Genomic DNA, 24,798 nt, shown 5'->3' with positions numbered 1-24,798 from the left:
AAAAATTAATTCAAAATGGATCAAATGCCTAAATGTAACAGTGAAAACTATAAAACTCTTAGGAAAAAACATAGGAGTAAATCTTTGTGACCTTGGAGTAGGAAATGGTTTTTTAGATAAGACACCAAAAGCAGAAGCAAGAAAGAAAAATAAGTAGATAAATTAGACTTCATCAAAATTAAAAAGGGACAGCATCAAAAAAGTGTAAGATAACTTACAGAACGGGAGAAGATATTTGCAAACCACATATCTGATAGGGAGCTTGTATTCAGAATATACAAAGAAAATTTATAACTCATAAAAACAACTCAATTAAAAAGTGGGCAAGGGATGTGAATAGAGATCTATCCAAGCAAGAGATATAATTGGCCAATAAGCACATGAAAAGATGCTCAACATCTTCATCATTAGGGAAATGCAAATCAAAACCCCAATGTGGGGTTGGCCCCATGGCTGAGTGGTTAAGTTTCCGCACTCCGCTGCAGGCGGCCCAGTGTTTTGTTGGTTTGAATCCTGGGCGCGGACATGGCACTGCTCATCAAACCACGCTGAGGCAGAGTCCCACATGCCACAACTAGAAGGACCCACAACGAAGAATATACAACAATGTACTGGGGGGCTTTGGGGAGAAAAAGGAAAAAAAATAAAATCTTTAAAAAAAAAAAACCCCAATGGGATACCACTTTATACCCACGAGAAAGGCTACAATAAAAAAGACAGACAAACACAAATCTTGATGAGGATGTAGAGAAATTGGAATCCTCGGACATTACTGGTAGGATTGTAAAGTGATTCATCTGCTTTGGAAAACAGTTTGGCAGTTTCTCAAAATATTAAACATAAATTATCTTATGATCCAGCAATTTCACTCTTAGGTATATACCCAAGAGAAATGAAAGCATATGTCCACACAAAAACATGTACACAAATGTTGACAGCCTTATTATTCCTAACAGCTAAAAAGTGGAAACAATCCAAATGTCCATCAACTGATCAATGGATATGCAATATGTAGTATATCCAGACAATGGAATATCATCTGGCTGTAAAAAGGGAATGAAGTACTGATACACACTACAACATGGACAAACTTTGAAAATATTATGCTGAGTGAAAGAAGCTAGACACAAAAGGCCACACATTGTATGACTTCAATTATACGGAATTTCCAGAATAGGCTAATCTATAGAGAAAGAAAGTAGATTAGTAATTGCCAAGAGCTAGGAGAAGAAGGGAATGGGAAGAAATTAAGGAGTTTCTTTTGGGGTGATGAAATGTTCTAGAATTAGATAGTGATGGCTACACAATGGATGGTCCACTGAATTGTACACCTTAAAAGGGTGAATGTTATGGTATGTGAATTATATCTCAATAAAGCTGTTATTAAAAAAAAAAAAAAAGCCAAGTGGAAAAAAATAACCAGTGCCTGAATGAACAGGTAGATTGGTGGGGCTGAAAGTTGCAACCTACACACAAGTGAGTAAAAATAGGAACTCCTTCATAAAAAGAGAATAGGTTGAAATGAAAAAGCAATACTTGTTTAGACATGGGTGGTAGTGCTGGTGACATGCTGGTTTAGAGTGCTTGTTGTCATTCTGTGCTCTACGATGTGGCAGAGACCACAAATGGACACAGGTGAGGCCATTGGGAGAAGGTATCATCTTATGATTTTTTGTGGTGATGGAAATAGGGAATGAGGCCTTATCACAGATGAGAGGAGAGAATCTGAGAACAAAGAGCTGTGGGCCTGGAACATAGTAGGTTCTCTTCTTTATTAGGGATTTTATCAACCTGAGGGATGACTCATGGGTATTTAAAACTCATAAACTGGGGCAAACTGGGGCAGTGGGTGCTCAAACTTCCCAAGTGTTTCCATCTTTTTCCAGGCAGATGCTGGTTTCCAACATGCATTATTGCTCCTCCCGTGGATGAGTGTTGTGTTTACTTCCTAAAGGCATACTTGAAGGAGCAGCTTCAATTTGGGCTATTTCTCTCTTCTGCTCTTCTATGAGGTTCTGTGAACAGGAACTGTGGCCTTCCCTGTGGAGGTGACCCTCTGCAGACTATCAGAATTTCTCAAGTGCCTTTCTCATGACTATTAGTCCATTAATTTCAGTTTCCTTCCGACTTACTAGAAAAGCTGGATGCCTGTGAAATAATTTAGGTTAACAAGGATGACGAGCATTAACGTTTGTACAGAACATCATAATTTGTCAGGAGGCTTCACATACAGTCCAGGGGAGTCTCGGAGTTTGTGAGAGGATGTTCTTGAGAACTGCGAGAATCCCTCATTTTGTGAATCAGAAATGTTTGGATAGGCCCCCGGCTTTCTCCAGAATCTACTGAGAGACGATAGGAACTGTTGTCTTATGCATGTGTCTTATGCATATTTTTAAGCAAGTTAGCCTCTTTTTTTCAACTTCCTCTAAAAGATTCTCTTTCATTTGGTGCCCATTTTCCTTGAAGAAGAAAGAAAGACCATTTCTTTAGGATCGTTACTGCAAACAAGATGACACAGGGAGAACGGCAGAGCCGCACTGAGCAGCAGATGTCGAGAAGCTGCTAAGCGCTCTGCTTTGCACACTCTCAGCCTTGACATAAGTCTGAAGCAATGGGGCCCTGAAAAAATCACGCTGCCATTTGCTAAAAATAGTCAAAGTGGCAAACTTAAAGCTTGCTAATTCTAATGGCCTATTGGATCTCGTTAAGATAGGATGAGGCCAAAGGTAATTCTTTAAGTAAAAAAATTCATGAATGCTTCTATTTATGAGGTATATTAAAAACATGTTCCTTGACCATACTGTTGTGGCACTGAACATCAACAGATGGGAAATCTCTGGGCTAAGCTGAAAGATAAAGAAACAGTAGATTTTATGGCAAATGCATTTTCTAAAAATTAAGGCTATACTTGTCTCTGTCCTAAAGAGTATATTTTATTCTGGGTTCACTGGTGTTCTACTTCTGAACTGGTAACTACAGACTCTCTGGCTTCTAGCTTGACTGCCTGCTGTGTTGCTGGTCTCCAGCCTCAGCAGAAGCCCCAGCCCCATCCTGATGGTTTGGCTTGCTGACACACCTCTCCTAGTTTCTAGCAGCTGCGGGCTCCTTAAGCCTTGGTTTGCTTCCCTCAAGCATGGACTACTTCCTCCTGGCCTCTGATTTATAATCTTTAGCTGCAATGCTGTCCATACCCTGATGAGACACAAAGTGGAGAATATGCACTGATAGCTTGAGCCTTGTTTGGATGACAATGTGAGGATGGTTTTGGTTGGAACCGGAGAAGTAATCTTCAATGAAGCATAAGTGGTCAGAGTCACATCTTCCTGGGATTAAGTCATATTATAGCCTTCCATTAAACAGGGCCAACCTCCATGCCCAATGCTTTGGAATGCACTTCACCTAGCTCAACGCTTCTCAATGCTGGCTGTACATTAGAATGATTCAAGAAGCTTTAAATACATTCTGAAGAGTGGATCCCTGCCCAGAGCTTCTGATTCCATCGATTTGGAGTGGGGCCATGGCATCAACAGTTTAAAACGTTTGCCAGGTGATGCTAAAATTCAGCCGAGGCTGAGAACTATTACTTGTTTTATAGTAATGGGTCTCAAAGCATGGTCCAGGGATCAGCAGCATCAGCATCACTTGAGAACTTAGTTAGAAATGCAAATTGTCAGGCCCTATCCCAAACCTACTAGGGTTGTGGTCCAGTGACCTGCGGTTTAATAAGCTTTACAGCTGGTTCTGATGCAGGCTAAAGTTTGAAAACAACTGGTTTATGGGTAGGCTCTATGGCACTCTGGTTATTTGTCTGATGACCTATTAATGAGGAAGAGAAAGCAGCACGGAGATGTCTGGTAAAATCCTGGTACCGGGGCCGGCCCGGTGACGCAGCAGTTAAGTGCGCACGTTCCGCTTCAGCGGCCTGGGGTTTCCCGGTTCAGATCCTGGGTGCGGACATGGCACCACTTGGCAAGCCATGCTGTGGTAGGCGTCCCACACATAAAGTAGAGGAAGATGGGCACGGATGTTAGCTCAGGGCCAGTCTTCCTCAGCAAAAAGAGGAGGACTGGCAGATGTTAGCTCAGGGCTAATCTGCCTTGGGGGAAAAAAATCCTGGTCCTTTTGGTGCACCTGGTTTAAGTTACAAGATGCTAACTACTCATGGAAAGACAGAAAAGAATCTCCTGGAGCAAAGGATAGTTGTAGTGGCAAGCTGATGAATGCTTCTCTCATATGATGTGGTAGTTATGGTATTTTGTTGACATGGGCTAGGGAGTGGTTGTTGACTGTTTAACGCTGAGCTTGGAAAGGGGTTTCTTGTAGCGTTTGCACTATCTATTGAGTTCTTCGTGTGTTTGAGGTCAATAAAATTTCCCACTAATGAAAGTCAAACTAGTGTTTTCTATCACCCCAAGAATCCAAAGGGTGGTCTCAGTACTGGTTACTGGTAGGGCTCTATCTCATTACCACCTGGCATCAACATACCCACACAAGTCACATTTCTTAGAAGGGCAACTAGGTTTTCAGACATTGCTTTTAAAGCAGTGGTTCTCAACTGGCACTGATTTTGCCACCAGGAGACATTTGGCAATGTCTGGAGACAATATGGGTTGTCACAACTTGGGGTAGGGGATACTACTGGTATAGAGTGGGTAGAGGCCAGGGATGCAGCTAAACATCCTACAATGCCCAGGACGGCCCCACAACAAGGAAGGTCAATAGTGCTGAGATTGGACACCCTGCTTTAAAGAGACAGAAAGTTAGGCAGTGGCAGCAAGGTCACAACTGTATTTTGGTATTCAAAGAAGCTGAAATACCCTCCAAAGGTCTTCAATAAATATAACCTCCAGATGGTTTAGGCACATCCACAAAGAACAGCTCCCAAGGACCCTGTTAGCATACCTCCTGTGCCTTGAAAAAAAAAAAAGAAAATAATTGATTTGCTTTCTCTCTCTTTCAAAAATAGCTACATTACCTTGATAAGGTAACTGTTTCCAAGATAAAACATAGAAGCTGGGAAGAAAGCAGATTGCTTGGAAATAGAGAACCAAGGAAAGCAGAAATGATTTTATGGTTTCTGCCTCACTCTTGACCTTCACCTTGTAAAACCCAGTGGCTTTTGCCATGTTCTTATTCTCCCTGGCATCCCTACAGCATCTTTTATTCATTTGGTAGACAGTATTGAGTGCCTCTTCTTTCTTACCTTTGTCTTGATGACCCTCTACCACTTGAAGTGTGTTCCTTGGAGCAGCAGCATTGAACATCACCTGGGCACTTTTCAAAATGCAGGTAATTGGGTCCCACCTGCAGAATGAGGATCTTGGGTGGTGAGGCAAAGCTCAGACAGCTGTTTTAATGATATCCTAGGTGATTCTTATGCACACTAAAGTTTGAGAAGCACAGCTCTTGCCTCTTGCTACTCAAAGTGTGGCCCTTGGACCAGAAGATTTGGCATCACCTGGAAGCTTGTGAGAGATGCAGAAGTTTGGCCCCCATCCCAGCAGTCTGAGTCAGAATCTGCATTTCCTCAAGCTCTCCAGGTGATTCTTATGCACATTTGAGTAGAACTGGTTTTCTTTCCACCCTTAATGACTGATATTTTTCTGTTTCTATTGTGGATTCCTTTACTTTATCCTCACCTAAAGAAAAATATATCTCAAAGACTAGCTCAGTGATTCTCAACCTTGGCTGCACGTGAGAATCACCCGGGGAGCTTTAAAACCTATTGATACCTGTGTCCCACCCACAGAAGTTCTGATCTAACTGGTCTTGGGTTGGTCCAGGCATTGGGATGTTTAAAACTTCTTCAGGTGACTCTAATGGGCACTCTAAAAACCTCTGCTCCAGTCCTTGATCCTCTGTTCTTCTCTCTCCTGCTGATTAAAGATCCCCGCACAGCCTATCACTTTGTTTTTTCAAAATTTTTAATTATATCACTTTTTTTTGGTGGGGAAAATTGGCGCTAAGCTAACATCTGTTGCCAATCTTCCTCTTTTTTTTCCTCCCCAAAGCCCCCCAGTACCTAGTTGTACATCTTAATTGAAGGAGCCAACTTTAAATATTACCATCACCTCTTTCCTGAGAACTAAATTTATATCCTAACATCAGCATCTATTTTGAACTCTCATCCTGTTTTAGATATTTTGCCTGAGCTGTGTCCTTGTCTTGTCGAAGTCACAAATAGAAACACATAATCTTCAAGACCCGCTATCCCCGCTCTTCCTCCCTCTTCACTACAATAAATGGGGCCATCAACCTTCTAGTTACCCAGACTCATAATCCAGGAGTCACGTTTTACTTCCTTTTCCTTTGTTCCTATTTAGAAAAAAGTCCCCATATTCTTCCAATTCATCTTTTCTTCATTCTTTCAACAAGTACCAAATGAATGCCTACTATATGCCAAGCACTCTTCTAGGCACTAGAAAGGCGGCAATGAACACATGCACAAATCATTTTCCTCCTGTAGCTTACATTCTAGTAAGTGGAGATGAGAGACAATAAGCCAGATAAATATGTAAAATCTACAGCACGGTGCTCCGGGGAAAAGCAAAGCAGGGAAGGTTGATGAGGGAGTGTGTGGGAGTGACTGAGCAGGTGTTATTTTAGGAAAGGGAGGCCAGGGATGAACTCCCTGAGAAGGTGGTATTCACAAAAATTTCTGAAGGCGGTGAAGGAGCACCATGGATATCTGTGGGACATCTTTGCAGTAGAACAAGATGCAAAGGCCTTGAGCTGGAAGTGTAACTGATGTGCTGGAGGAATGGCAGGGAGGCCAGTGCAGTGGCTGCAGAGTTTGCAGAGTAGCAGGAGTCAAGGTCAGGGAGGTAAGGGGTGGGTAGGTGCAACTGCGATAGAGCCTGGAAGGACGCCTACTGTGAGTGAGATAAAGCCATTGTGGAGTTTTGTATTGTTGTGTGTATGTTTCTTTTTAGCAAAAAAGTGATATGATCTGACGTTTTAAACAGATCTCTAGCTGTTGTGTTAAGAATGGACACAAAGTGGGCAGAGGTAGAAGCAGGGAGACCTCATAAGAAGCTCTAGCACTCATCTGAGGGAGAAGTGGCTGGTGGCTTGGACGGGGATGGTAGTAGTGGAGGTGGTGAGATATAGTCAGATTCTGTAGATATATTGAAAGCAGAGTCTAGATGAGGGACTGGATGTGGGGCAAGAGAGAAAGAGAAGTTGGGGTCTGAGAAACTAAGAATGGAACTGCAATTTACAGAGTTTGGGAATATTGTGCGAAGAATAGGTTGGCGAGGAGAGCAGAACCTCAAGTTTGGACAGGTTTAAGTTTGAGATGCCTTTTTAGACCTCCAAGTGGAGACACCAAGAGGCAGCTGGAAATGTAAGTGTGGAGTTAGTGATATCTTTGGGAGAATGAAGGAAATGACCAAAGGAGTGAGAGTAGACAAAGAGATCCATTTCTGAGCCCTGGGGCGTTCCAACATTTAGAGGTCACAGAAATGCAACCAACATTCATGCAACAAATATCTGAGTGTCTGATATGGGTAGGCCCTGCCTCAGGTGCTGAGGGTATATCAGTGAATATGATGTGGGAGTAACCAGTAAAGGAGACTGAGAAGGAGAATCCAGAAGATAATGAAGTCTCAGAGATTTTCCCCCCTTTCAACTGCAGGGTGATAGTCCTTAATTTCCATGTCCTCATTGCATTCTGGATCTCTGCGCTAATATCCTAAGCAATCCTACTTTTGTTTTTTTCAGCTCTAATCCATCCTATCCATCAAAACCAGACTGACTGCCCCAAATACTACATTTATGAGGTTATTCCCCATCTTAGTAACATGTACCAGTTACCAGGGAGGATCATTTCTGAAGTCTTGCTGCCCTTAAAGGCCACCATGTTTTTTGGGTATATACGTTGCCTTCTTTCCCACTCTTTCAAAATGCATTGTGCTTATTCCCAATTCAGAAACTAACTGGTCTAAGGATACTCAGCTAATAAATGACAGAGCCAATATTTGAACTCAGGGAAGTGAACAGGACCTGCCCTAGCTGGGGTTTGTGGAAAGCTTCAAGACACAACTAAATAAGACTGAATACTTTAACCTCAGGCTTCTCAGACTCAGAACTGGTCTTGGAGGCTGCCCGGGGGGCCAGTTTGTCTCTCCAGGTTCAGGCCAAACATAACCAAGATCCCCTGCTTACAAATCACCATGCTGACCCAGAGTGATCTGGCTAAGCTTTGGATGATGATGACATTCTCAGAACATGAACCAACCTCAGATATGAGGAAGATACACTGCAAGGCAAACAAGGCTTGCCTTAGTCATCCAGAGATCATTTAGTTCTGGGCCAGGCCAGGGGCTACAGCCAAGCTAGGCTGGTCCCTGGGAGAAGAGAGAGGTGTGTCTCTTGGGGAGCTCTATTTGAAGTAAGCCAGATACCTGAGGTGACCTTAAAACCTACCATTTTGAAGGTTCTCATTCTAAGTGAAGACAGCCTACAATGATTCCAATGTTCTCCACACTGTTTCTGATCTAAACCAAGCTGATTCCGGGAGGGCATAGGTCAACATTCACTCCCTTTTCCAGTTCTCTGTTCACTGCGTGCATATGTAACGTCTGGTCTTCATCATATCTCTGCAAATGAGGACTGTTTTTACTAGTATGTGGATGAGGAAACTGAGACTTAGAAAAATTAAGTGACTTGCCCAAGAGCCAAGAGTTAGTATGCAATAGAGCCGGAAACACACCCAGGTCTGTCTGCCTCCACAGCCTGTGCTCTTCCCAACATGCCTTGCAGACTCCACATTTCAAGCCAAATCTCAGGTTTCCTGCCTCAAGTGTGTTAATAGAAATGAAACTTATTTTGTAAATGCTCAGAGCCTGCAGGAAAGCATGCAGAGATAATGCCTAGCATCTCATTAGTGAGTTAGCAAGAGAGGCGAAGGGCTTTGAACAGGGAAAGGGAAAGGAGGAGTCACAGGCCCACCTCCCCATAATACTTCTGGCTTCTGGTCCAACCCTTCTTCCCATTTCTAGCCTAACATTGTATTTCAGAGGACTGCTTGGAGCTTTGAGGGGTTTCGTTGATCTGACGGTGATATTTGTTTATGTGGTTGTGTTTTTTCATTTGCCTGGGATGTCTGAGGAAGGGCAGAGTGATGGAGGAGGAAACCTAATGTTAACTGATGACAGGATAAAAGAAATGTAAGGAAATTGCCACAATTCAATTTTGGTCTCCTGAGCCCTATCCAAAGTATATAGCTCTCACTTTTGTCATCTTCTTATATACAATGACTTTTACATAGGCTGGATCAGAGGAAGCATTTGTTATACAAAACGACTAACTAGGTACAATTCATTTAACTAGATCCGTGAGGTCTGAGGCAAATGGTGGAGACTCCTGAGTGCTGTCCAGGCATTATCTTTAGCCTTCCCAGTAAGCTTACAACATAGTATCATTATTCCCATTTCAAGAAGAAGGATGATAAGCCTCATTCAGAGTGGTAGCGTGACCCGCCCCAGTCACATAGCAGGAAATGGAGGAGCTGGGATGTCTACGACTCTCTGTGGGTCCGGGATCTGAGGCGGTGATTCACAGATGTGGCTTCTGGTTCTGCCTCAGTCACTAACACTGAGCAGGACACTTGTGTCTCCAGATCCCAGGTGCCTCATATACAAAATGGGGATAAATTCTACTGACTTCACATGCACGGTTAGCACAAAATGAGTTACTGTTTTGGAAAGATCTTTGCAAACGTAAAGGCTTTCCAACTATAAGGAATTATCATTACTATTTTTACTATTTGTCCTTTCTGGGCCTTGGTTTTCTCCACCTTAAAATTAACAGATAGGGGGCCGGCCCTGTAGCCGAGTGGTTAAGTTCACGTGCTCTGCTGTGGTGGCCCAGGGTTTCGCTGGTTTGAATCCTGGGTGCGGACATGGCACCGCTCGTCAGGCCATGCTGAGGCGGCGTCCCACATGCCACAACTAGAAGAACCCACAACTAAAAATATACAATTATGTACTGAGGGGCTTTGGGGATAAAAAGGAAAAACAAAAAAAAAAATCTAAAAAAAAAAAAAATTAACAGATGGGACCTGGTAATCTCCAAGGTGCCTTTTCTGGATCTAAAATTCTGTACTTTTATGAGTCTAAATAGTCCTTGGCTACAAAAACAGTTTGGCTTTACAGGAGGCTTCTTTGTGATGATATATGATACACTAGAATTTTAACAGCGCCAACAGTTACAGCCTCTTGCATTTACAAAGGGTTGTGAACTCCTAATGTTTATATCTTAATATTGGAGAATTCCACTGGAATGAGATGAGAAAAAGCTGCCTTGACCCATGCTAGATAGTTTTTATCTACACAGTCAAATCAAATCACTTTCTACCAAATCAGGAAGAGAAACAGAAAAATGTTAACCTATAGTTCTGCAGCAACCACCTTGATTTGAAAAAACAAAATGTCCCTTTCTCTAGTTAAAAAAAAAAAAAGCTGCACTTTGTAGTAATTGTCCTGTTCTACTTTATCAGAAATAGAGTAATCAACGCGTTTATCACCAAAAAATTTCTTGAGCCACTAAAAGGCAATTATAAAAAAGCAAACCATGTCACCCAGAGCACCATGGTAACCAGCATCACCGAGGCATGAAAAAAATAGTTGTTAGTCACTAGAATCGAAGGAGGATGGCAGTTTGGCTTGCTAAGCAACACTGCAAAAATAGCAGAGTAACGACCCATAATCTGCAGGTCTGACTTTGCACGGCTTTGAAGGTGGTCCCAGAGGGAACTACCCCAGGTCCGTACACCGAACCCGTACCCTAGGCTCCCAGTTAAAGCCTAATGAATCACTTATTCAACAAATATTTATTGAAGCTTATCATATGCAACGCACATAATTCCCTCCAAGTGTATTTACTCAGCTTCTTAGTTAAATAGAAGCTCTGAAATAGACACAGAAAGAGCGGTTTTGTGATGAGTGCGGTGGGGGCAGGGATCTGCTGGAGGTTGGCTCAAAGAGAACCAGCAGCTGATAGCCAGAGGACAGAGATAAATAAAAGAGTAGACAGAGAACTGCTTTATAATACCGCATAAAATAATTACATTCTTGTGACCATGATGCTGCGTCATCAAGAAAAGATTAAGTTATATTTAGGATCCTTTGTTCGGGAAGGCAGGAAAGGGTATAAAACATTTTAGAAATATCATCACCAAAAGTAGTTAAAATATACAGTTTTGGCATTTAGTGGAAACAAAAATGACGTTTGACAAATACCTCCTTCTGTCTAGTTCCCCATTTTGCTGGAAGGAAAGCAGCATTATGATCATTGCCCTACCAGCATTCAAATATAGCATCAGCTCCCTTTCTGCCTTGATTTTTCTAGCCTCAGCTGGAATGCTCTTTCCCTTCAGAATTGTTCATGAGAGTCCCTCTCCTCTCAAGTCCTCAGAGGAGTTTTCCTCTATCCTTTCAGGGAATTATTTCTCCCTTCTGCCTTTACCCACAGATGTCTGGATGCCCTTGCCTGTATCCCATCCAGTCTTGTATCATTTCTATTAGGGCCCTTCCTCCTTTCATGCTCCTGGAAGGCAGGGTCTTTCCCATATCCATATCCATCTGCCAGAGCCCTGGTAGGCTGGCGCTCAGTGAATGTTCCTGAACTCAACTGCCCAGATGATGTCATCAATCACGAGGGGTAGAGGGAGGGTTGGTAGGTAGAGATGGCGCTTCCCCTAAGGGATGTGAACAGTCCAGGAACCCTGCATGGCACTCACACTCTTTCCTCAGAGCCTTTGAATGTCTGCTCCCTTCTAGAAAGTTCTTCCTCTGGTGAACTCCTTCTCACATCCTTTAAGATTCAGCTCAAATGTCACTTGGGGAGGGAGAAGTCTATCCTCACCCACAAGACCAGGTCAGGGCCCCTATTAAATGCTCTCTTAGCTCCCTGCACCTTCTCTTCAAATTACTTGTCTCTGTTTGTAATTATTTATTGGTTAGCGTATTTCTCCCTACTGGACTGCAAGCATCAGGAGGGCAGGAGACCTGACATAGAATAATGTCAAATGGAAGGAAGGAAGGAAAGAAGGAAGGAGGGAGGAGAGAAAGGAAGGAAGAAAAGGAAGGAAGAAGGTATTTGATTGTTAAAAAGTGGAATTGAGGTGAGCTACGATATTCTTCAGACAATAAAGGACTCACAGAGGATGATAAAAAGAGGAAATGGAGGGGCCAGCCTGATGGCATAGCAGTTAAATTTGTTCGCTTGTTTTGGTGGCCTGGGATTCGCAGATTCAGATCCCAGGGGAGGACCTGCGCACCACTTATCAAGCCATGCTGTGGCAGACATCCCACATATAAAATAGAGGAAGATTGGCAATGGATGTTAGCTCAGGGCAAAATCATCCTCACCAAAAAAAAAAAGAAAGAGGAAATGTAATTTAACTATAGCCTGTGGGATTTGGATGAGGTAAAAATATAGTCTGACAATGAAGCCTGTTATGCCCTTAAAAAAAAGTGTGAGTTAGAGTCTCTCTCAGGTTTTCAGTGCCCCTTCCAGCTCAAGTTCCACTGTTATCTGGTATTTCTTTTGCCAGACTGAGAAAAAAAATTATTGCAGAACACTATGACAACAACCATAATGAAAATTTTTAAAGAAAGAAATATAAACTGACAATTTTAGCTTGTATACTTATTTTCACTTTTTCTCATTTCTTTCTGTTCTTCCTCGCTGCACATGATGGACTGAGCTCTGTTTACTGTTTGCCCTAATTATTGTTCAGAAGGTAAACATCTCATTCTAAATTTTACTAATTATTATTTAGTAACACAACACATTTTTAAGCATATTACACCTAATTATACCTGTGAAATGTAACTTAAAGTGAAAATAACTTTTTATTTTCTTTTATGGCAAACAAAGGATGTAGCACTAATGTTTTGGCAGCTTTTTATAGAATTAAGCAAAGGGATGATTATTCTTCCTGTCAAAACAGCTCACACCTGAATTTTGGAGTGATAAAGCAAAACACTGACTTTTCAACCAGATTATTACTCAGTGAAAATGTTACACTGTGTGTCTGCACCAGGAGTACTTAATGGCTGGTTGGATGTACTTTTGGCAAAAAAGAGATCACATACAACAGGACCAAAGACGGAAGAGGATACCTTTCAGCTCCATATGGCTGATCAATGTCTTTTTTGTTCACAACTGTATTCCTAGGGAGCACAGTCCCTGGCCCACAGCAGGAGATCAATAAATATTGATTGAATGAATGAATGAATCAATGAATGAGCAAAGACTGAGTATGAAAACTGCAACAGGCCATTTTACGTAATTTTACATGGCCACACTAGTCTACAGATAGAGTACCCCAACATTATGTGGATTACGTCATCTTTTGTTTAGAAAGATGGTGATACTAACCCAGGAGAGGTGAGTTGTTTAATCAAGTTAAATACCAGAGCTGTAGTGCCCAGAGGCCTTTGACTTCAGAACAAAGCTTTATTCCTTCTCCCTGTTGTCTACAAGGTTGGTTTTCTCCTAAAAACTATCCAGTAGAGTAGTAAACTTTAGAAATTAAGTTCAATAAATCTCTAAGTCTCCATTTTATAAATTCGTCTTCCCAAATTATAGAACTCAACCCCAAGGGGACTATTGTGAAAATAATACCATTACATCAAAAAATCACTCTTGGGATCAGAATGGGATATTTGATTTGTGGCGGAACGCAAGACCATGACTTTTCCCTTTATTTTCTTTTCAAGAATTGGATTAAGGTTGTTATTATGTGTAATATATTTTTAACATGACAAAATATTAAAAGTTATTATTTCAGGATAGTCGGATGATTATCTTCAGGTGATTTTCATAATATCTACTGTTCTATATTTTTCAATTTTCCATAATAAATATGCAGTATAGAAATTTATAAGCTTTAGTAAAAATTTAATAAAAGCAAAATAACCTAACCATAGTTTCTCTCTTCTCCATTATTCTCAGTGCATTGTTACATTTCTATTACAGCACTTTTGCTTTAATGATTTAGGTATAGGTCTGTCTTATCCATATACTTAGATGATGAGCCATGACTTGTGAATTGTAATGTTGTTGGAAGTCAGGGGAAAGGTGAGTCCAGCCCGCCTTCTAGCTTTACAAGGGGGAATACTATTCTCCCATTAGGCTGTAGGCTCTTTGGGAGCAAGGATTGTATCTCATACACCCAAGCCTCAATATAGTGCTTTGAACATGAAAATGGGTAAAGAATTATTACAATAAAAATAGATATACCCAAAGAAGCAAAGAAACAAAGAACCAAATGTACCTAAAAAAACAAAGAAATACATCACTTTTCTTCTAACATTTAAAATTTGTCTTTGTCCTGCTGCATGGCCCAAAATGATTAGGCTGGAGATAATTAAAGATTCATTTACTAGAGCTCTGCAGATCCCTTCCATTGTATTACTTGTTCAACAAGCATTTATTGAAAACTTACTATGTGTCATATCCATTGTTAGATGCTACAGCTATAAAAAAAAGATAAGACAGTCTTTATCCTCCAGATGCTCATTATATGGATGGGTGGTAGTTATAAACAGATATTGATAATACAGCCTGTTAATTCAATAATAGAAGTATCGAACAATGAAGCTGGCCAAAACTAGGGTTTACAGGAGAAGCTCCCCAGAGGAGGAAGTCCCTGTGCTGAGTGTTAAAGGAGGAGCTGGAGTAGGGGTTAGTCAGGCAACACATCTTCCTGACAAAGAGTACAGCGTGAGTAAAGGGACAAAAGCAAGAAATAGCACAATGTGGCCACGGAGTTTGGTGTTGCTGGAGCATAAGGCTGTAGCAGGGAGTGGTGAGTGATGGGGCTGGAGAGGAGGGCAGGGAGCAGGTCCTGAGGGTACAGCTTAGACTTTATCCTGCAGGCAGTGGGGAGTGCAGAAGGGTTTTAAGCAGGGATGACATCACCGGAGATTATTTCAGTGTCACTGGAGAGGATAGATTTGAGGGAGACAAAAATCGGAAGAAAACATCTTAGGAGGCATTTGCACAAATGGGGAATCGATTTGTGTTTATATTTAATAATCATAGCTAACATTTATTTAGGATTTATTATGACAGTTACTAAATAAGCAGTATTATGTAATATTGTCTTAACATTTCAAACAACCCTATGAGTAAATACTCTTATTATCGTTATTTTATAGCCAATGAAACAAAGAGTTAAGTACTTGCCCACGGCCAGGGTACAACCCCGGCAGTCTGGCACCAAAGCTTATGCTCTTAATCACTATTCCATTTGTTTAATTTCTGTCCCTTGCATTAGAATGAAAGCTCCATGCAGGCAGGGACCTTACTGGCGGTGTCTCCACTGTGCCTACACAACAGGTACACAGTAACTATTCCTTGAATAAAATCAATGAATAACCTAAGTGGAAGAAATGGTACAAGAAATACCTATACTTGGATGCAATATTGGCGAATTTCTTGCAGACTTTGTTCCAAATATTTGGCAGACTTTAGCAACTGTTATGGACAGAATGGTTGTAGCCCTTCCCTTCCCCAAACCCATACGTTGAAGCTCTAACCCCCAGTGGGGCTTCTAAGGAAGTAATTAAGGTCAAATGAGATCGTAAGGGTGGGGCCCTGATCCAACAGGATTGGTGTCTTTATAAGAAGAGGAGAGACAAGTGTGCTCTCTCTCTCTTTCTCTCTCTCTCTGCGTGTGCCCCAAGGAAAGGCCATGTGAAGACATAGTGAGAAGGTGCCATATGCAAACCAAGAAGAGAGCTCTCAACAGAAAACAAATCAGCTGGAACCTTGATCTTGACTTCTAGCCTCCCACACTGTGAGAAAATAAATTTCTGTGTAAGCCACTGAGTGTATGGTATTTTGCTATGGCAGCCCAAGCAGACTAAGATAGTGATTAGTAGGATGAGGGTATGGGGTGAAGCAGAGGTTTCTAGCCAGGGAGACTGGAGGGCGAGTGGTGCCACTAACTGGGGTAGAGAACACAGGAAGAGGAAGAGGAGAGATTGGTTATGGTGAATGGAATGGAGTTAGGGTTCACTTCACTGGAACATAGAAATATAGTAGAAGTTAGCTATTTAAGGACATTTATTCAATACATGTTTATTCATCCCCTAGCCATGGTGGCCACTGTGCTTGTCCTGAGAATACAAAGTAAATATGATTCATTCTTAGCCCTCAAGGAACTCACAGCCCAGTGGGGAGAAATATTGTTTCCTTTTGTAAACCTAGCATGCTGGCTGGAAAGACCATTTTCCTTTTCCCCACTTCTAAAGATCTGGAGCTCCTAATAAACATATATAGAAAATCCCATATGGAGAAGAGCTTTGGAGTCACATGACCTGCATTTGAATCTGGGCCTTGGAATATTCTAGCTGAGTGCTGACCTTAGGCAGGCCAAGGTACCCTTCTGGGCCTTAGGGTCTTCACTTGTACCTGCAGAGTTATTTAAGGATCAGATGAGAGAAGGTAGCTATAAATGTTTTGTAAAATGCAATATGCATGTTAACAATTATTGTAATTATAAAAGCTACATTTCTAACCTGTAGAAACAAGAAACAAGAGATGAATCAACCATGGGCAGCAAGTCAGAGGTGAAAGGCTATTTTGGAACCCTGTGGGTGGCAGGAGTTTTGGGATGGAGGATGGAATAAGACTGGTGTAGCTGGGAAAAGAACAGGCTTTGGGGTTCTACAGATCTAGCGTAAATCACAATTCTGTCAGTTATTAGCTATGGGAAGTTGAGCAAGTCGTGTTATCGATCTGAGCTTCAGTTTCTTCATCTGTAAAATGGATTTGATACCTACCCAGGAGGGTTGCTCTGAGAATGTAAAGGGCTTGGTGTGGTGCCTGGCAGAGCTCTTGCTCAATTAACGGTATCTGTTGTTCCTATCAATATTATTTTCCTCTCCTATTTCCTAAGGGCTTTGTTTAGGTAGTTAAGTTACTAGAGATGCAAGGAAGTGAGGCAAATAGAAGGGCTATTATGACTGGCTTAAAAAGTTATTTTTAAAGGTAAAGAAGAGTAGTTCAACTTGGCTTTCCTCTCCCAACCTATAGGGCAAACATATGTCTTAAAGAAGATGACAACTGTATTATATGGCTTGGAGCCAGAGAACACCCACCTTGATAATTATTCCTAGTATTTATTCTAGTCTAAGTAAATCTACCAATCAGAGTTAATAAGGGTTCTCTGAAGGGAATGCTTCTCAAACTTGAATATACACATGAGTCACATGGGGGCTTGTTAAAACACTGATTTTCATTCAGTGGATTGAGAGCAAGGCATGAAATTCTGTATTTCTAAAGAGCTTCCAGGTGAGGCCCATGCTGCTAATTTATGGACCACACTTTCAGGAGGGAGCAAGGCTCTGAAGGGACATGAAAAGTCTTCCTTGGTGTGGTGTTCACTGTAATGGCCTGCTTCTCTTCAGTGGTCTACCTAATTACAAACTAACTACTAAACAGAACACTAAGGAGCCTTTTTCAGACCAGATTTAGAAGTTCTGCAACAGGACTCATTTCAGATCAATACCGACTTTTTGGAGCAGCCTACTACGTGCAAGGTACTGTGCAAGGTGCTGGGGAAACAAAGGTTAGTAAGACACAATTTCTCCTTCTGAAGACTGCCCTTATTTTACCACTGCGTGCCCCTGTAGACTGTTCCTTTCTGAGGGCAGTCTTATTGCCTACCCTGCTGCCTAAAGCTACACAGATGCTCAATGCATACTAAATGAATGGAGGAATGGGTTCACAGGAGCGTCCTTAAAAACGTCTTCTGGCAGCACGTGACAATGAGACTCTAGCTTAACTGCACTCTATCTTAACTATCACATGAAGAGGGGGTTAAGTTAAAACGAAGCTGACAGGGTGGGCCCTAATCCAATCTGACTGGAGTCCTCATACGAAGAGGAGATTAGAACACAAGGAAAGACTCCAGGGATGAGCACACACAGCCGAGGGGCAACCCTGTAAGGACACACTGAGAAGGTGGGCACGTGCAAGCCAAGGAGAGAGGCTTCAGAAGAAACCAAACCTGCTGACACCTTGAACTTGGACTTGCAGCTTCTAGAACTGTGGGAAAATAAATTTCTGTTGTTTCAGCCACCCGGTATGTGGTATTTTGTTATGGCAACCCTAGCAAACTAATATAGATTTTCACAGCTTTTATGCCCAGATCCAACACTCCCTTCTGTAGGGTACACAAAATGTAGGAATAATTCTAAGAGTGGATGGATGAACCTGAGTGCAGAGGGAATGAGTCACACAAGTACCCGGGGGAGACAGACAGGAGAGGGTGAGACAGTAGCCCAGACTGAGCTAAAACAGCTGCAATATATACATATTTCCCTCCCCTTATGATACCAGCACAAAATCTAGGGCTGTTCTCTCCCAAAATCTGAGACTGAAAGTAGCCTTTCGACTTTTTTCCCCCTTCTCAGGCTACATTTTGCTATTTAACACAATTTCACTTGTCTAAAAATACTTTGGCAGGAGGAAGACCCTAGATTTCTCTCTGCATGCAAAGTCTTTATATACAAAGAGTACCTGCTGATAAGGTAATGAGATTGAATTTTTGACAGGCAAAAAAGAGTATCAAAAATACACCGTCAAATGAGATTCTTGGTAGCCACAGGGAAGCTACACTCGAAGCCCAATTCTAATGTCAGGGGATTGATTTTTTATTTCATTTTTAATAAATATGCCATCTCATATGTACAGGTGAATGTCTCCTTCAAAATAGTCATTCTGGAAGGTTCTACACTTATTCTAACCATGTCACTGTTCTCAAATCATTTCTGGAATTGCTCTCAGTGACTGTGAGTTAGTCTTCTGAATGCTCTCAATGGTGACTCTTGAAGGTAGATTTGATTTTCAAAAACAACCAAATCTCCTCCTACGTCAGCTCTGGTTAACTAGGGGGACGAGTCAAATGTGTAAGGCCAAGAGGATTGACTCTAAAGTATCCAGGCCGATTTTTCTGGAGTGAATTGTACTCAACCCCAGAAGCCAGTTTCCAAAGGCAAACCCCAGACATGTGTGGTAAACATGTTATAGGCATGACATCAAGGGGGGGGCTGGTGACTGCTCTGAAGGAAAACTCATTCATTTGAATATGCAAGTTTTCTAGTGGGTCTCTTGACCAGAATACTTCCTCAGATCCAGACCTACCCTGCCTCATGGTTCCCAGAAGTACAAGGACCTCACTGTCTAAGTCAACTCTTAATCCCCAACCTGGGTACTTGACACGTCTGCAATGAATAGCTGATGGAAAAGTTCAGCATCGGGCAAGAAAGTCCAAAGTGTCTGGGGCTGACTCTATGTGATTCAAAGGCAGAATTAGGACCCAGAGAGATGCTCCCCAGACCTAAATTTCTGCTCACTTTGAGAAAGACATTGTTAGTAGCTGGAGCTGTCCAGCAATGGAGTTAGTTTGCCCCGGAAATGGTGAGCTTCCCACCCAAGGAGGAGTTTAAAGCAAAGGCTGCTTGTTATGGGAACCAGTAGAGGTTCCTCCTGTAATGGGGAGCTATGCAATCCCATCCAAGGGTTATCCCCTGAGTTCAACCTGTACAATACCTGGCAACTGGTAGGCCCTGAAAAAATACTGGAATAGAAAGAATGAGCAATCGGGAATGAGGTACCTCTTGTGAGCCAAGTAAAGGGGAAGAGGCCAGGGGCTCGGTCAGCTGCAAGGCAGGCAGGGAAAAGTGAAATGAAAAGAGCCAGGGAGCCACGAGGCCTTCCTTGAGTTTTTGGTACAGTAGGAGAGAAGTTGCCTTGGGTGCCTGAAAGCTCACATGTTTTTGAAAGGGCAATACTTTTGAAGGGGGTAGGAGTTGAGGGAGGAGATAAACCACTGCTCACCCTTCTTAAACTCCTCCAGCACCGTGTCCAGCCGGGTATCATTGAAGACGCAGTGTAGGGGCCGGTTGTAGAAGCGAGTGACGGTGAGGAGCGGGGTGCAGTCGTCGGGGTCCACGAAGGCCAAGTCCTTGACAAAGAGAATGTCCACAATGTTGTGCCGCTGGTCGCCCTCGTACACGGGGATGCGAGTGTAGCCGCTGCGCAGGATCTCGGAGACCGTGGCGAAGTCCAGCACGGCGTCGGAGCGCAGCATGAAGCAGTCCCCGAGGGGGGTCAACACCTCCTCCACCACCTTGGTGCGAAGCTCCAGGGCGCCCTGGATGATGTTGAGCTCTTCCTTCACAAGGTCGCTGTAGGGGTCCGCGGCCCGCAGCGTCTCAAGCAGCTTTTCCCGCGTGTAGAAGGTGCTGATCTCCTGACGCAGCGCCCAGTCCAGCAAGCGGCCCAGTGGGTAACACACAGGGAAGGCGGCCGCCATCAGGAGCCGGGTCAGGCACACACTGTGCGAGGCGATGGCCAGCCCGTGCCGCGAGCACACCGAGTAGGGGCAGATCTCGGCGCCCAGGAACACGGCGCCGGTGCACACGAGCGCCGGCAGCCACGGGAAGTGAATCCCTGCCTCGCCGTAGCCTTCCTCCGGATCCCCGACGCCCGGCGGCAACGAGGCATACAGCCAGCCGGCCAGAGCCGCGTTGGCTCCGGCTTGGCCCAGGAGCAAGGTGCAAAGCAGATGGGTCCCCCTGCCGCGCACGGCCTGCACGCGGCGCGCCTGCTCCTGCTCGGCGGCCGAGCCGCTGTTCCGCAGCACCCGTAACTCCACCGGGTCCAGCGAGAGCAGACTCAGGCGCAGGCCGCTGAACAGTGCAGACAGGGCGAGCAGCAGGATAGCCCCGAGAGCCCGCAGCCACGCGGGGGGCAGCAGGTCCCCGCCCGGGCCGTACAGCCGCGGGCGGACGCGCAGCAGGAAGCCGCCAGCGGCGCCGTGGTGGTGCCAGGTGCGCCCGTCCCAGGCGCACAGCGAGAAGAGCTTCCCGCCACCGTCCGCGCCGCCCCGCTCTGCCTCGCCCTTGCGCAGCTCCCGCACCCGCACCTGAACTAGAGCCGAGCCTGCCACGCCTCCGGGGCGCAGGGGCCCCAGGACTTCCACGTCCGACGCCCAGTCGCTCTGCTCGCGGCAGCGCTGCGGCCCTGGGGGGCGCGTGGGGACAGCGCTGGGCGCCACGCCACTGCCGCCTGGGGGCTCCTCGATAAACACGAGCCGCGGAGCCCAGTCACCGGTGCCGTTCTCCCCCGGGGAAAGGGTGGGTGCAGGCACAGTCGCCGTGGGCGCCGCGGGCCCGGGCTGGAAATAGACGCGCAGGAGGAAGCTGGTGCCTTCGGCGGCACGCAGGGTGCCCCCTTCCAGGGACACGCGGCCTCCAGCGGTGTCCTCGGGCCTCAGGCCCAGCAGCCAGGCGGCGGCGGCCGGGGGCCGAGGAGACAGGGAGAAGAAGAGCAGGAGCACAGCGCCTCGGCTGCAGCAGTCCCGGAGCCTTACACCCACCGCTGCTGCCGCCGCCGCCGCCATCCTGCACCCGGCGCGGCAGCACGTGATACTGCAGAAGCCTAGCAAGAGCTGGAGGGAGGAGGAGCCGGAGCCGGGAACCGGCCCCAGGCAGGTCACCACGTGTACGCCCCCTACGCGCGTGGGCTGGAGGCGGTGGGGGTTCAGACCCTGCCTGGGCAGGGTGTCTTCGCCGGAGGCTGGAGATGCCCACGCATAACTGCACCCTGCATAACCCAAACACACTTCGTTGTATCTGAGTTGCAGTCTGGGGAAAGCTTGCCTTGGAGCATGGCCTCCACTCCAGCAGTAGGGCGCCGCTCCGAGAACTCCTACCCGGCAGTAATTCCTTGCCGACCCACCGCTTCCCCATTGGCTGGGGCAATTTCCCAGCGTTTTGCCTCTCGCCCGCCCTGCCTCTTGCATTCCCTCTTCTGGTCAAAGGATATTCTGGAGGCAAGTCTTCAGTCTGTGAACTTTGTGTTTGGTCTCAACTCCAACTGACCTTTCATATTTCAGAAATTTCTAAATTACTTAAGTTCAATTCCTTGTTAAGATCCGAATGTCCAATAAGAAACTGTTGAAATAAATTATACCACTGTGCAATAGAATACTATGCAGCCCGAAAAAAGAATGAGGTGAATCCATGTGTTTGTGATATGGAAAAATATCCAAAGTAATAGTTGAAAAATAACAAGGTGCAGAATGATGTGTATAATATGCTACTATTTGTGCTAAAAGTATTTATGTGTAAATTTGTATGTACATATATACATATATAAAATATTAGATTTAACATACAGAGGATACACAAGAAATTTGTAATAGTGTTGCCCTCTGGGGAGCAGGACTAGAGTCTGGAAGTTTGGTTGAAAGATATGTTAAAGTATATGTATACAGAGATGAACAGGAAGTTAAAAAGAACAGGAAGATAAAAAGATAAGAGACCTCAGTACCCTCACCCACCCAGTTTCCCCCAATGAGTACATCTTAACTACAGTATAACATATATAGCAGGAAATTGAAATTGGTATGGTGTGTGAGTATAGTTCTATGTCATTGTATCACGTGTAGATTTGTGTAACCATCACTGCACTCAAAATAGAGAATTGTTCTATTATCACCCAGATCTAGCAGGGAAACTTTTTAGTGAATTCCTTTACTGAATTTACCATGGGCCTATATTACTTTGTTTTTACTTTCATGCATTTATTTAAAATTTTTATATAGTAAAATTCACTTTTTGTTTTACTGTTCTGTGAGTTTTGACAAATGCATATTCATGTAACCATCATAATCAAGAGTAGTGCCATTACCCCCCGATATTCCCTCTTCCTGTCTCTTCGTGGTCAACCCCTCCCCCATGTCATCCTCTGACAACTACTGATTTGTTCTCCTCTGTAGTCTTCCTTTTCTAGAACGTTGTATAAATGGAATAATACAGCGTGTAGCCTTTTGGATGTGGCTTCCCTTACCTTGTTAGCATAATGCATTTGAGAGTCGTCCCTGTTGTAGTGTTTATCAATAGTTCATTCCCTTTTATGGCTGGATAATATTCCATTATATGGGATGTATCACAGTTTGTTTATCTGTTTACCAGTTAAAGAACATTTGAGTTATTTCCAGTTTTTGGCAATTATCAATAAAGCAGCTATAAACGTTCTTGTGCAGGTTTCTGTGTGAACATACGTTTTCATTTCTCTTGGATAAATTTACCATACATCTGTATTACTTTTTAAAATATAAAAGTAACAGTAATTTGGCATACTACATTTGGCATCTCTAATTTAAAAATCATTGCTGTGTGTGAAATCTTATTTTCCATAGACTTTGTGAGACCCCAAAGATATTGATTGAGAAAGCCTTGCAAAGAATAAAGCTCAATACAGATGGTCCAGCTAAAAGTTACCTTCTTTTCATAACAAACTCTTATCATCCATAGTGGAAATAGCCTCTTTCTGGTTTGGGATTAGACAGACCTTAGTAGACTGCAGGTCACATTCCTACATAGGCTGCCTTTCACACTCTGCAGGCAATGGGAAACAAACGTGCCATTGCCATAAAACACACTAGATCCTGTTCACTACATGTGGCCTCCTGCATGGGCTGCTTAAGAGACAGACGGAAGATTTAATCTGAAGAGGGAATATTGAGGCATTTATTGGAAGTACACAGGATATATAGGGGAGAAGGGGGGTCAGGCATGTGATTGTTTCTCTTAAGTGTTGGCAAAAAAAGCTCTTACTTTTCTCCTGACACTAAGATCTCTCTCTTCTCCCAACATAAGCTCCTCAGCACAAAGGAGCTGTTATCCTAAGGGTTCTCCTACATCTTTTAGATCACAAGACTTTATCATCATTATAATACCACCTAACACCTTTATCAAGCTTTAGAGTTACAAAAGAATTTAATATTTATTATTTCTTGCACACAATAGCACTGGGAAGTGGATATAATTATACTCATTTTATAAATCAGGTTAAAAGTCTGGTGAAACTGATTTGGTCTCTAGGTTAATGCTCCCTCACCCCACAGTGCTGATCGGTACCAAAATAAAACCTTTCAAAAATGTTAGATCAGGAATTCAAAGACCTAAATTTCTGATTATAAACTATTACATGCTCATTGAAAATAAAATTTTAATATAGAAAAGCATAAATAAAAATAAACTATATCACCACCAACCAGAGATAAACACTGTTAATATTTTGACACACTTCCTTTTTTATTTTCTACACAGATAACTCAGAAATGCACACACATATGTATGCCCTCATATATTTGTATATTTTATAATTGAATACATATTATACATACAATCCTAGTCTGCTTCTGTCACTTAACATATCAAGAGCATTTTCCCTGGGCCGGCCCCGTGGCCGAGTGGTTAAGTTCCAGCGCTGCGCTTCAGTGGCCCGGGGTTTCACCAGTTCAGATACTGGGCGCGGACATGGCACCACTCGTCAGGCCATGCTGAGGTGGCATCCCACATGCCACAACTAGAAGCACCCACAGCTAAAAATATACAACTGTGTACTAGGGGGGATTTGGGGAGAAAAAGGAAAAATAAAATCTTTTTTTTAAAAAAGAGCATTTTCCCTAATATAATAAAAAATTCTTTCATAAACATTATTTTGAATTAATGATAGCATCACATTATCGACATATATTTTATATTATACTAATATTATACTATATTGTAAGAATGATCCTATTTCCATTTGCACTAGCTCTATTATTAACAAGTGTTAGGCTTAGGAAAGTCAGTCTCCTTTTCTGAGCCCATTTTCTCATCTGTGACATAAAAGACAGTTTTAAGGTCCCTACCCTTTTATGTGTCGGTGAGTAAGGGCTAATGTACAATCTGGAATGACTGAGTACTTTTCCTTTAT

At 43.4% G+C, this 24,798-nt stretch overlaps 1 protein-coding gene across 1 annotated transcript in view; it reads right to left on the bottom strand.

Annotated features, from left to right (window-relative positions):
• Window positions 1-24,798, bottom strand: part of CNNM1 (cyclin and CBS domain divalent metal cation transport mediator 1) — a 79,114-nt gene that overhangs the window by 38,857 nt on the left and 15,459 nt on the right. The window contains exon 2 of the mRNA XM_046652829.1: window positions 19,864-21,633. Coding sequence (XP_046508785.1) covers window positions 19,864-21,633 — 1,770 coding nt within the window. The remainder of the gene's footprint in view (window positions 1-19,863; window positions 21,634-24,798) is intronic.

The sequence above is a fragment of the Equus quagga genome, chromosome 2, assembly GCF_021613505.1.
Source record: "Equus quagga isolate Etosha38 chromosome 2, UCLA_HA_Equagga_1.0, whole genome shotgun sequence".
Taxonomy (NCBI): Eukaryota; Metazoa; Chordata; class Mammalia; order Perissodactyla; family Equidae; genus Equus; species Equus quagga.
This window is presented reverse-complemented; position numbering and strand designations above follow the sequence as displayed.